The sequence below is a fragment of the Anabas testudineus genome, chromosome 11 (genome assembly GCF_900324465.2).
Source record: "Anabas testudineus chromosome 11, fAnaTes1.2, whole genome shotgun sequence".
In the NCBI taxonomy this organism is placed as follows: Eukaryota; Metazoa; Chordata; class Actinopteri; order Anabantiformes; family Anabantidae; genus Anabas; species Anabas testudineus.
The window spans coordinates 7,534,651-7,548,725 of record NC_046620.1 but is presented as its reverse complement, the minus strand read 5'-3'; the positions used below and the strand labels follow the sequence as shown (position 1 = coordinate 7,548,725).

The following is a 14,075-nucleotide window of genomic DNA, read 5'->3' as shown; positions in this document are numbered from 1 at the left end:
AGAGTAAAATATGTGAATATCATTTTGTTGTCACATAAATGTAGATTGGAAAATAATATATCTCCTTATAAAATATAGTGAAATAAGGACATACATACTTACTTTGCACTTAGTATTGTGGAAGGTAAAAATTCTTTTGAGTACATTGTAGGGCTGTAACCAGAGATTTTAATAATTATATCTCAATCAATCATCAATTTTCTTGATAAAAAAGTTTTAAAATGGTAAAAAAAAAAAAACCTTTCTGACTTATTTTAAAAGTTTCACACCTGTTCACATCTGTTTTCCATCGAATTTGACAAAGAATACTTCGATTACTTCTTTTAGCACCGTTTCCTTCGTTTCTCAAGCGGAGTGACTCCTCTTTCCGTATAAACGATCTGCGACACGCCGCGCAGGTGCGCATCCCTCCTCAGGTGCGCTCGTGTCGTCACTGCCTGGTTACACCTGCGAGGAGGAAAAAGATTTCCTAACTTAGTGTTGGCTCAGACACGACACAAGACGTTTTAGACGCGGTTTTAGGAGTTTGTTTGTAAAGTCTGGAGATCATTTTAAGCGAAGGAAGTCGTGGTTGTAGAAGGTAAACAAGAAAAAGGTGGAGGAGAAGGCGGGAAATGGGTAAAAAACAAGAGACGAGCCCGGAGTCCTCCGAGTATGGTGAGTTGATGAGAGCCTGCAGTGATCTCCCCTCACAGAGACGGAACAGGACCGGTTTTAAAGTCTGTAGGTGAAATCTCTGCACATCAGTCTGGTTTCTGTAAATCATAGTTCAGAATAATTAACATACAGTATGTGGGTTTGTCAACTCATGCGCTGCGTGTCAACACGGCTTAATGATGATTTAACGATTTAATGAGTTAAACTAACTGTTTAATTACAAAACAAAGCAGCCAAGTAACCTAACGAGCAAATACTGGTTTTGTTTTGGTAGCTTCAGTTATTTTTCATTAAACGTACAGTGTAAAGGGGACATTTGAAGATTGATTCGTCTCATCATTCAGCAAAAAACCTCTGTTATTAAACTTTGGAAATGACTTTAATAATATGCTGTTAATTTTCAGTTAATTATAAAACTGCTCCTGGAGTATTTAAGATTCATGGCAGGAAGTACCCCCCCTGCAAACAGCTGTTAGACCTCTGCTGACTTCACAATGATAAATAAATTATTAAAATAAATTATTTAGAAGATTAACAACTGGAAAACAAAAAGAAAGTAGACGTACAACAGGAATACAAACTGCTTGTATGTAATTGTCTATTGTTGCTCCTTAGCCCCACAGAAACGATTGACTACTAACTTTTTCTTCACTCGAAGCTTCTCCTTTATTATAATTCACTGTTCCACCTCGCTCATGCTTTACTGTACAACTTGAAGTTTTCCACTCTGCCCAGTTTATAATCCGTCGCCGTGAGGTTTTAACAAGATGGATTCTCGTTTTCAGGCCTTCCTGTGACAGCAGATCTATTTCCTGCATCCTTGTTTAATCTCTGTGGTTTCCCGTGTATTGATAGAGTCACAAGTCTGTTTACAGTCTGGGAGGTTTTGGAAGGCTACAGTCAACAAAGGTCCTCGTAGGTCGGATTTTGTGTCTCCCCAAATAAATTATACTGACACGAGCGACAGCAATATATGGCACGATACTGACTGAACCTGTCTTGTCAAAACCTGTGTTATTTGTATGTAAATTGACGTTATTTTAAACACGTCCTCAAAAATAAAAATATGTCGCACTACTCTTCCCTAATTTTCCACATTTTATTCATCTTTATATTCAGAAGAGAAAAGAAATCACTTATGTCAGCACTTGAATTCTCTGCTGATGAGGCTCAGAAGAATTTGTGAGGCTCTGTAGTGTTTTTGGCCTTCAGGCCTTCAGCACAGTGATATCCTGGGCTGTTTCCGGCTTCTTAGACACATTCTCTCATTGAGAACGGACTTACTGCAAGCTCTTGTTGTACCAGCTTTTCAAGAGGAACTAAAGATCCTCCTGAACGTTGATGCTTCGTGTTTTCCTGAGCTCAGCATAGCTTTGCCCAAGAGCGTTGCCCAATAACGTTGGGTCATTTTGTCATGCAAAATATCTGGAGAATATGGAGACACAGATGATGAGACATAAGTGAAGCTGCGGTTGTTGCTGCAAATCATTGAAAGAAAATGTAACTGTTCTCGAGGCAGCAGAGGGAAAGACTTGTTTTTTTATCTGAGCTAGTTAAAGTCTAACTTACAAAGGGTGAAGAACCTCATTCATTAAAAAAAATTAGCATCTGTTTCTGAATGATATTGAAAGACACACAAACACAATATTTAGGCTATCTTTATTTATAATTAGACATCTTACATGGACTGTGGATTTGCATTTTAAGATGGTGGACATTTCGTTTTATTATATAAACTCAATTTATAAATTTAAATCTACTAAATTCTAAGTAAGGTCAGCATCTCTCTCCAGTGAAGCCAAAACATTGAACTCCACCTCTTCTGTCCATTAGAGCTGATTAATGATTAGTTACTAGATAGAAAAATTACCAACTTGACCTTTTTCGAGCAAAACTTAACAAACACTTTCTGTTTTCAGCTTCACACATTAGTGTATTTGCTGCTTTTATTCGTCTTACACGAGAGTAAAGTGAGCATCTTTGGCTTTTGAACTGTAAAACATATTCAGACGCCATCTTAAAGGCATATCTGTACTATAAACCAGACAGTGTGAAGCTGTGAGAGGTTTTCTTTGTCACATTTTATGTTCTGTAGAAACTTACTATCAATTAACGGTAAAAGCCTTGAGTCTTTCTTTTCCTTCAAGGAAAGACAATTTAATAACTAGCTTCTGGGTCATTTGCCGGTTACCAATTAACTGGTTGTCCTGTCTTTTTACACATACAAGGGTGAGTTGTGTTTTCCCGTCAGGAGTTCAAGGTTTAAAAGCTTTCCCTCAGGTTTTTATGGGGACATTGACATTTTATCGTTTACAGTACTCTAAACACGCACAGCAGTGCCTCATCAGAGCTGAAATCTGACACTCACTTAGTAACTGGAGCCAGATAAACAGGTTTTTTTGTCATTATGTCATTTTTTCACCATGTTTACGAAACACAGACGTGGAAACTGGCTTATGCTGACAAATCACAGGTCCTTGTCAGGGTAGTTTTTTGAAACGAGATCCATTTATCTGCAGTCTTAAGTAGATACATTGCGATTTTTCCTCGTGTTTAAAGGTTTTCCATGGCGGCCGTGTCTAATATTTTCTGTTATGTTTGTTTGCAACTCTCCATCTGGGACTGTGCCCTGTATGAGTAGTTACTACCATTCTGCATCCTGTTTGAACATTTGCATCCTGCTGAGAACTCCCAACACGACTCTGCTCGCTGTGTTGACACAGTCTTTGCGCTATAGTCTATTCAAATTACAGAGGAGATAATTTAGCTATTGCTGCTATGACAAATGATTTTCACTGGTGACATGTCTGGTTAAGTGTGCATCCCGGGGACCAATCAGCATGTTAGTGTTTGCATGCACCGCGTCAGGTGGGAATTCAACAAATAACCAAAGCAACACCTGCAAACTCTTCATCACATTGTCCTGCGGAGCCATTAGGCCTCTCAGCTTCGTCCTCACCTTTTACTACTATTTGTTTACTGTTTGTGTCTTTGTTTAAGGAGATTTAAAAGCATTGGTTGTCAAGGGTGTTGTTATAGTTGTTAAGAGAAGAAATCATTATGATGATGACGTTTAAGGATGACACTGCAAGACATTCAGTTTTTCCTGCCTGACAGGAATAAGCAGGCTGCTTTCTGACTCTCAGACCATATTGAGGTTTTTAGTTGGAATTGCCTTAAACATGTTCATGTTTCATGTTTCATTTTGATGATTGCATGTTTGTGGCTGTTCCTCCTCTGAAAGCTTTGAATTAAAATTTCATTCAAATGACCCTGAGCTGCTGGAGACAATGCTGAGTCTTTTCTATTTACCCCCTGAGCTGTGATTAAACATAAAAGGACAAAAATAAACGAACTGTTCTTTGGTCAGTTTGGAAACCAGCTTGTTGTGTGAGATAAAATGTCAGAGTTTCTTTGTTTGTTCTTTGTTTCAGTCTCTTTCTCTGTTCCAGGAAACAATGAGACATTTTCTTTGTGTAATATAATCACCTCTGATAGAGTGACTACTGTGTACCATAAAGTACCTGCAAACGACAAATAACCATTAAATTATGAGTCATTTTGTTGTGTGTCAAACCTTTTCCTCATTCAGCTCATTCATTAACTTAACCGCCTTATTTTTTAACACTACTAACCAAATGAATCCAGGACACTGTTTACAAGGAGCATGGGTCACACAGATTTATCAGCAGTGCTTTTAGTTTTTTTTACCAGTTTGAGTGATAAAACTAATGTGTCCTTGATAAATTCACTGAAACCACAAACAAGGAAGTTGCAGATGAATGTTTCATGACGCACCTCATGTCAGCACACTTCACTGAGCAGGTGCCATTGTTTTACTTTGCATAAAAAGCCTTTCATGAAACTGATTTTCTGTTTCTTTCCCCAGGAGAACCTGCACAGTTTGACCCCACCTTCAAAGGACCCATGAAGAAAAGGTGAATCTGACCCCCACCAGTTATTAGACTCCTTTAAAACCTCAGTTGAGCTGAGCTGCACTGTGCAGGTCTTTGTGTTTGCAGAGCTGACATTGTGTTTGCAGTTTCTGTTTACTGAATCACGTTTGTCACCCCCCAAGGCAAACTTCAGCTCTAAAGCTAAACTGGCTCAACTTACACCTGTCTCTATTTTTCTTCTTCAGGGGATGCACTGATATAATCTGCCTCATCCTGTTTATGGCCGTCATTCTCGGCTACATCGTGGTCGGGATTTTAGGTGAGAATGTCCACATCATACTAATACAGGTCATACTCACTGATAAGTTAACACGTCATTGTTAACGTGTTTGTTCTGAGATAATTAGATTGAGTTACAGACATTATTTGACATAGAGATGAGAGAGGTATCAATTTTCTCATCTAGCACTCACGTCACGTTACTGTTCCTGTCTGTCCACGTCACGTGATAGGTATTTCTTTATTTTACATGTTTTATCTCCAAGTTTACATGAAAAGATTCTCAGTGTGGTTTCAGACTCTCAGACCCCACTGTACATGTAGAGAGGTTTTCAGTTCCTAACCAGCAAAATAACAAATCTGTCACAACTTTGACAGTTGTGACAGATTTGTTATGTCACAACATCAAAGTTACACAATGAAGTTTCTCCATTAAACCTCAGTTAGTCACCTTTTCCACAGCTTCATAATACAAGAATAATACAAGAAGAAATATTACAATTCATAATCCTCACCCTCTATTCTTCCTCATTTAAAAAAGCTTGCATTGTTGTGTACAAACAGCTGATTACCGTTGACGTCCCGTCAGCGGTTTCCTTATTACCCTGTCATCAAACTCATTCCAACACTCACTAGATAAGAGCTTATCTAAAGTCAACATGGAGGCCTGATAAGTGCTGCACTCACCTCCCGTGTGTCCCAAATAATCTGCTATTGCCGTCATTGGAGGAGGTTCAAAAGCTTTATTTCGCTAAAATGGGTTTGTAGAAACAAAGTGGACAAGTCTGCTGACCAGTGTTGATACATATGGTATGAGTTTATTCAATTAACAAAAGGTGAAACTACTAAATATCTGGTGTGTGTGTGTGTGTGTGAGTATTACAGTATGAGGTAATAATTAGAAGGTATGTTTAGCAGCTACAGCTGGGGTGTGTGAAGGAGGATTAAGAAACAAACACTTAGTAGTAACAATACAAAATATTTTTCATTACATCACCTTCATTTGGCACACTCTATTGTTGATAGAAACTTCCTGTAAGTACATTCAAACCAGAGTCCATAGAAACAGAAACAAGAGACATGTCACCAGACTTTAAAGGTGGCTCTGACAGACTGTTGTGCCCTCTTGTGGTTGGACTTGATTTGTTATTTGCCATCAAAGTCTGTGAACTAAATGTAAATATGAATAAAAATTTTAGCCTTTCGCCAGTTTTTTAATTTTTTTTTATCATGCTTTAACACGTATTTTTACAGATGTTAATAATGGTTTTCTGAAAATGACTCTTACCCTTTTATTTTATTAATATCTAAATAAAAAATGGACTGTATGGGATTAAAGTCTTGTAAAAAACATTTGCAGCACAAATACTGCAGCTAAAATTGTTAAAGTATTGACAGACTTTAAGCTCTTATTTCCTGGTTCAACCTGTAAATCACTCCCTTTTAGGTCCTTTCCAACCAAGCAGCTGCACAAACGCCTGCTGGATTCTTGTGAGAGTGTAAATCCACAAAATGGAGCGACAAAGTTATCTTTAGCTCTATATTAATTTCACATCATCACAATGTTTTATTCTGCTCTCTTTATCTCCTCATCTCTGTTTTACTACCAGCGTGGCTCTATGGAGATCCAAGGCACGTTCTTTATCCGAGAAACTCGACTGGCTGGTTCTGTGGCATTGGACCAAACAAGTAATTAAATCTTTCTTTTAGCCTTTTTTTAAAGCAATATTTTACATTTATTTATTTAATATATTTCTATTACTCTGCTCTGTTCAGAGACCAACCCAATCTGTTCTACATGAACATCCTCAAATGTGCCACGTCTGTCAATGTAATGGCCTCGGCTCTTAATGGTTTGCAGTGTCCGACCACACAGGTAGAGAATCCTGCTCGATTTTATAGTTTCTAATCATCTTGGACTTGTAACTGTACTTTCCCAGCATACTAGAAATAATTATAAAATGATTATAATTTTGTCATTGCTCACAGGTTTGCGTGGCACAATGTCCTTCTACGTTCTGGGCTGTGGGAATAGATATGTATTTTAAAAAACCAGCAGAAGTTTTCAACCAAAGCGTCTGTGTGCCGTCTTTAAACCTGTCAAACACCATACTGGTGAGTCCCGCTTTGTTACCATGTGTAAACTTTCTGTTTCTCTCTTAATATTTTGATACTAGCGGCAGGTAGTTTGCACATTTCCATCCATAAGTTAACTCATAGTGAGCTTATTATTGAGATTTGTTTTTTTTAACCTCATAACTCAATCTTTCTCCAGACCGTTCAACAGATTGTGGACAAGGAGCTTTGTCCTTACTTCTACATACCAACAGTCTCTGGTGGGTTGAAATGTTCAAATACAATCAACTGTGTTAACTTAAATTTAAACACTGACTTTCATGCAGCTGCACAGTTGCACATATACATACAGTGTTTAATTTATTTAATTTAAGTATATTTGACCCCCAGTGATAAATGATGATTATTTAATCCATTTCAGGCTAACTTGATGTGATTGTTTTTCCTCCTTTAGTGCTGGGGAGATGTTTGCCTGACCTCTCATCACTCGGGAACATCCCTTCAAGCTTTTCCAACATTCCAGGTTTACCCACCTCAGTCAACGAAACAGTCGGCATGATCCAGAATGGCACTGGGTAAGAGACTGTGGATTTGGAACTTATTAGATGTGGTTTAAAAAAAAAAAATCCTGGTAACAATTGCGCTTCTATGCTGAAATAACAAATAACTGCGCTCACTAACCCTGTTTCCTTCTTTCTCTTCATCGCCAGCACAAGGTTGGTGTCGTCGTGAGTGTTTGTGTTTGTAGTCGCTCTTGTAGCCACGTGTAACTCAGGGTCTTGGGACTCCACGTTCATACATCTGGTTTTCTCACCAGCTTAAAAAAAACCCCACTCTATTCTCTCACTTTCTCTGGGTTGTTTATCTTTTTACGCATGCAGTGGTTGATTTGTGTCTTGTCAGAGGTCGAGTAGAGTGGATGAGTTTATGTTTATAATTTATACAGTGAAACAAAAGTAGTTGTAGTTAATTGATGGGTTGCACTGACCTTTACCACGAACTGGAAGCCTGGGGAAACTCTTCACACATATTGTAGTTTCAGATTTCTGTAACGTTTTACTTTTTTTAAGCTTTATAATTGCGGCTTGAGTTTGTCCTTGTTTGCTTTACAAACCTATTTGTTAGTTATTGCATGTTTTCTTTTCTGTATTGGTTTCACTTGGCCCTTTGCTTCCCACTATTGCGGTCGCCAACACAGCTTGTTCTCGCTTTTGTCTCTCATTAGGGACATTGTGAATGGCTTCAATGCCAAAGAGATTGGTGTCCGAATCTTTGAGGACTTTGCGTCGTCATGGCCCTGGATCCTCCTGTGAGTTCACTTGCACAAGTAAAACGTCACAGTGCCAACTAGTGGAAACATGCAGAAATAAATTACTGATATTTTAGTAGAACTTCACCTTTTGTTAATGAAGGATTTTCATTTGCACTTAAATCTCTCTTGTTTTTTTAATTCAACCCATTAATTCACTCTTTATATTTTCTACATCCCTACACCTCTCCCCTCTCAGCGGTCTGCTCATAGCCATGGTCGTCAGTTTGCTCTTTCTGTTGCTGCTGAGATTCACAGCACCCGTCATGGTGTGGGTGCTCATCATCGGAGTTCTGGGTGCTGGGGCATATGGTAAACTCTCAACTGGAGTAATTCTTATGAATAATAAAAAATCTGAATGTGATTGTGATTTATTTTATTCCTTTCTGCTTGGAAAGTCATCTGATTATGTGGTTTAGACCGTCTACAGGTGTAGTCATATACAGTAGACTGAACAAAAACCTGTATGTGTGAATATAATATATACAGAGCACATTCAAGTCCATCTCCTGTGATTGTTGTGAATTGACTTTACTTTACTTTTACAGGTGGATATGAATCGTATATTATGTTTATTTGATAGTTACCAGTAAAAGAGACACAAAGACAGTGGGGGAATTTAGTTTTTAAAGACCAGAGAATACCGTATGTTCCTAGTAGACTCTGACTGTCTCCGGATCATTTTTTCCTTTTCCATTACAGGAATATGGCACTGCTACTGGGAGTATGCAAACTACAAGAGTGCTTCTGCTACCATCACAAACGTTGGCTTCACCACCAACCTCCAGGTTTATTTGCAAGTCCAAGAGACCTGGCTGGCCTTCTGTGAGTCTGATTAAAGACCATTACCATAATCAAATCTTATTGAAATTGAATGTAGGAATAAGGCAATAAGAGATCAAATGGAAATGGCCAATTATATCACAATTATCCATATCTAACAATAAATGCAATAAAGCTATTATTGTTTTGTTCACGTTGACAACAGTGAGTCATTAATGACATTGTAAAATACCTCTGATAACAGATAATCAGATACAGACACTACCAGTCAAACGTTTGAAGTCATAAACAAATTTGCACAGTTTCACACATGTAGAGCACAGAAATGTTTTATATATTAAACTACGATAAGTAATATGCTGTGCAGTGGTTGGATATGGTGTGACGTACTGTATAAAAGCCTCCAGTCAAATTTTTCTCCCCCCCCTCCTCCTCAGTAATTATAATATCTGTGGTGGAGGCGATCCTCCTCCTGACCATCATCTTCCTGCGGACCAGAATCCTCATCGCCATCGCCCTCATCCAGGAGTCCAGCAAGTGAGTCATGATTCAAAATACCTTTAAAAACACTGTTTTTAATAAAGTAAATGATCTAAGTACGTTTTTCAAATTGGTTTCTGTCTGATAGTAAAGATGGCTTTGACAGAACCTCATGACATGTGTTCATACTTCACAGAGCAATCGGTCACATGATGTCTGCTCTGGTCTACCCTCTGGTCACCTTTGTTCTCCTGTTGGTGTGTGTTGCTTACTGGGGTGCCACTGCTTTGTATCCTTTACTTTTATGAACAGTATACGTGTATTTCAGTTTATGCAGTTCAGGCTTTACTTTTCAATCACTTCTGGATCAGTTCTCCTCTTTAACTAATGTATGCAGATATTTGGCCACTTCAGGGAGCCCGATTTACAGAGTGGTGGCTCTCAACTCCAGTCAGGGCGACTGCAGTAGTATTAGTGGCAACGTGAGCTGTGACCCTCAGGTGCGTGTCCATAATGTATTACCACATTTTGGTGGTTAAATTACCTGGTAGAGATGATGAGCTGTCTGTACATAATGTATTCATTATATGAATCATACACTCTTCACACTTTCTTCTCCCTGTTTGTTCTTCACAGAACTTCACTGCGGCTGATTACCCCGGTTGCCCCTCAGCGAGCTGCATCTTTATCAAATACAACAACGAGGGTCTTTTCCAGAGGAACCTCTTCAATCTGCAGATCTACAATGTGGTGGCTTTTCTCTGGTGTGTCAATTTTGTCATTGCCCTGGGACACTGTACGCTCGCAGGGGCCTTTGCCTCCTACTACTGGGCCTTCACCAAACCAGGTGACATCCCCATGTTCCCTGTTTGTGGCGGCTTTATACGTGCACTCAGGTAGGTGATCAGTTCAGTTTATGTATATAGCACCAGCTCAGTGCATCTAGGGGGTCTCTCAGGAGTCTGAGGATCCACATCAGCGTGATTCTGTATGCAGATGTGTTAATTTATTATGTATTGTTTAGTAATATTATTCAAATTTAATTGATTAAAATTAGAATCAATGAATGATTGTAATTTGTACATTTCAGATATCACGTGGGCTCTTTGGCATTTGGGGCTTTGATCCTGACCCTCGTGCAGATAGCGAGGATCCTCCTCGAATACATCGACCAGAAAACACGAGGTGAGCCGATGGATCACATTTCACTGTCTGACAGTGTGTAGGAAATTTAAATTAGAAACCAATGGTGTCGAACAAATTGAATGAGACTAATGTGTGTTTATGTCTTTTGACTACTTGTCCGACAGCCGCGCAGAACCCAGTGGCCCGTTTCATATTGTGCTGCATGAAGTGCTGCTTGTGGTGCCTGGAGAAGTTCATCAAGTTCCTCAACAGGAACGCGTACATCATGGTGAGTACTAACACAAGAGGAAGAACACGCTTTATCATTTAGATGATTGTATTTTCCTAAAACCAGATGACTGTTGTCTGTGACAGATTGCCATTTATGGGAAGAACTTCTGCGTCTCAGCCAAAAACGCTTTCAAGCTGCTAATGAGAAACATAATAAGGTTTGTTTTCAACACCACCAGACTACCTGTTGTCTGTAACATCAGTACGTTTTCAAGTGTTTCACATGAATAGAGTGTGACTTACACTGGGTGTCCCCTCAGGGTCGTGGTCCTTGATAAAGTGACAGACATACTGTTGTTCTTTGGGAAGCTGCTGGTGGTCGGAGGAGTGGGTAAGAACCAGTGCATTAGGAAAATGTGACAAACCACACTTTGACTTGTCTTTTTATATTTGTATTTCACATTTTACATGGAGCTGAAAAAGCTAAAAATAAAGTTTGTGGTAAGATTAGAGAAATCTCAGCTTTACCTTGCTTTTAAAATGCATTTTATTCACACCGATTTCTGCACTGTTGGTACAGCGAACCTCAGTAATCACACTAAAGCATCAGGAACTGAAATCTGACTCTTTCTCCAGGTGTTTTGTCCTTCTTCTTCTTCTCTGGACGAATACGGCTGCCAGGCAATGTCTTCCGTTCTGAAACCCTCAACTATTACTGGATGCCGATCATTGTAAGTCACAAATGGTCCGTTCTCTGTTGTTCGACTCTCTAAATGGTGTCTTTGTTTGACCTCGTCCTGTTTTTTTTTTTTTTTTTTTGTAGACGGTGGTGTTTGGGAGCTACCTCATCGCTCATGGATTCTTCAGTGTGTACAACATGTGTGTTGACACGCTCTTCCTCTGCTTCTGTGAGTGGTTGTTTACACTTCATTCAGCGTTTATAAAGACCTGAACATTCAAATTGAACATTCAAAAAGCTGTATGTTTCTGGCATACAGCTCACACTGCTGTATGTGATTAAAACAAAATCTTTTAGAGGATTTTTTCCAGATAAATGTTGTAACTGTTTAATTATTATTTCAGGAAACATATATTTACTTCTGTTGTGAAGGGAGCTGAGCCGTTTCATCAACCAAGTTAATTAAATTAAGTTACTCAGGATTAAAAGTAAATTATTCCCACTAATATAGTGGAAATAAATCTCTTTGTACAGCAGATACATTTGAACTCGGATCTAAAATCTATTAGTTACTAAAGATCTGAAACACAGTCAAAGTCTATATTTCTTTAATCAGCCCAAGATACATTTGCTGTAGACTGATGAGCATTTGATCCACTAATGCACTCTGGAAAATTATCTTCATAGGGGAAAAAAATTAGGAGCATGTAAAAATGAGTTGAACAACATTACATTACCAACACATGTTCTGTTTGGTTACTGTTTCCACAGTGGAGGACTTGGAGCGTAATGATGGATCGCTGCAGAAACCATACTTCATGTCCAAAAACCTCATGAAGATCCTCAACAAATCCAACAAGGCACAAAAAAAGGGTAAAGGGAAGGAGTGAAGGTCGCATTCAGAGACCATGATGACCACATTAACAGTCTCAGGATATCTTTAACACACCATCTTTTTGTCAGATAGACTGCACTTTGCACTTTTTTATTAGTTTTTTTACAGTGCATGTGTAACGTTAATGACTGTAGTGATAATGCAATGTGACTTTTTAAATCCATTACATATTTCTTCATTTGACAGATTTCTTAATTTGGCTTATAAAGACATTTCTTTTATTTTAAACAATATCTGTAGGTTGATACAGCTGGTTTAGCAGCTGCAGACATTTTAGATCATCACACATCACTTGATCCAGCTTAGAATATTTTTTTAAAACGTATTTACTGATATTCTTGTATACATGACTCCTATAATGTGATTTCTTCACATGGAACAAAAACTTGCGTAACAATTATTAAATGTTGTTACACATAATATATTTTTAAATATTATTTATATAAAAAATATTTTATAAATACACAAATTATGATCACAATGTTACTGCTTATATATATATGTTATAATGTACTACTATAATGTAATAAAGCTGTAAATATGGTTGTATTTGAGCCAGCACGTCCTCATCGTCAGTCTTCAGGGATGATCTTCTTTTCCAGTTACTTATTGTAAACTGATATATTAAGTGATTTTCTAATCTTTGTGATGTATATCTGAGCCAAACATCCAATTCCATATTTAGTCAGACTCTGCAGACATAATAATTCAGCTGTCTGGCTGGTTGACTGAAGTGTGGCTTTTTTTTTTTTTTTTTTTTGCAACTGGCTATTGCATCAATAAACTGCAGATTTATTTTTCAGCAACTGTGTGAAATCTCTCCTGCTATAAACTGAATTCACAGAAACTCACGACTGACGTGATTTCATGTGACAACATTAGACACAGATGTTGTGGTCGTGTGATCTCATCACATGTTGAAGCGTTTGACTCTGTTATCACTGAATCACGTGAATCCTTTAGAAAGCAACACTTAAGTTAATGTTTACAAATGTGGGGAATGTCTGGCCTGCCCTAAAAGTCTGTCCTGATTTAGTGGACTGAAACGTTTTACCAATATTACAAATACCAGTGGTTTGTATAAAATGTTTGTCATTTATGGTACAAACTGTACCTTGGTACTGTCCATACAAATACTGGCTATGTTGTTTTATATTTGCACATTCCTGCAAAAAAATAGACTTCTGATGAATAAATAGTGTTTAGATTTAAAACTTAATGTGGATTTAGTCTATTTATTTCTATAGCTTTTTACTTATTGGTAGATTTCCTTGTACTATCACGTTAGTGGATAACTAATTGCGGTCACCGTCATGATTGCACCGTACTGCGGCACAGCTGCTCCATTAATAATGTTATTCTTATTCTTTAATTGTGGAATTCTTTCCCAGAGGAAAAATTACAGGCTACTCAGTAGTTAATTAATTAAAATGAGTCCCACCTTTACCAGCTGCACCATTAGTGATTCACGTCACATACACAGTACTAGAGTATGACTTTTTTACTTTAGTCTAAACTGTGACTTTACAACTTTTACTTAAGACATTTAAAATGATTCTGCTTTAAATAACCGTCTCATGTTTTCTCCACAGAAAATCCAATTTAAGGCATTAACCATCCCCAACAAGTAAATTGATTCTTTCTCTTCTGAATACAAATACACCT

At 38.0% G+C, this 14,075-nt stretch overlaps 1 protein-coding gene across 2 annotated transcripts; it reads left to right on the top strand.

The window, feature by feature from the left end:
• The first annotated feature begins 426 nt into the window (after nt 1-426).
• slc44a4 (solute carrier family 44 member 4) lies at nt 427-13,629 on the top strand. Of its 2 annotated transcripts, XM_026347406.1 has the most exons (23): nt 427-657; nt 4,547-4,595; nt 4,799-4,872; nt 6,443-6,521; nt 6,609-6,708; nt 6,822-6,947; nt 7,108-7,168; nt 7,363-7,483; nt 7,619-7,624; nt 8,134-8,217; nt 8,417-8,529; nt 8,920-9,042; nt 9,438-9,537; nt 9,677-9,769; nt 9,878-9,980; nt 10,117-10,376; nt 10,571-10,665; nt 10,791-10,894; nt 10,981-11,054; nt 11,157-11,227; nt 11,473-11,567; nt 11,660-11,744; nt 12,287-13,629. In XM_026347406.1, the coding sequence occupies exons 1-23, from the start codon at nt 615-617 to the stop codon at nt 12,403-12,405; spliced, it is 2,178 nt and encodes a 725-aa protein (XP_026203191.1). In that variant the 5' UTR covers nt 427-614; the 3' UTR covers nt 12,406-13,629. The 2 variants fall into 2 exon arrangements, with proteins under 2 accessions (XP_026203191.1, XP_026203193.1); XM_026347408.1 differs by lacking the exon at nt 7,619-7,624.
• Nucleotides 13,630-14,075: the final 446 nt, after the last annotated feature.

Bases quoted from the DNA above. Each gene is read 5' to 3' on its own strand.
- slc44a4 (XM_026347406.1), top strand. From the start codon at position 615: ATGGGTAAAAAACAAGAGACGAGCCCGGAGTCCTCCGAGTATG. The intron at 7,169-7,362 runs GTGGGTTGAAAT...TTCCTCCTTTAG, and splicing joins CTACATACCAACAGTCTCTG to TGCTGGGGAGATGTTTGCCT. The intron at 11,568-11,659 runs GTAAGTCACAAA...TTTTTTTTGTAG, and splicing joins ATTACTGGATGCCGATCATT to ACGGTGGTGTTTGGGAGCTA.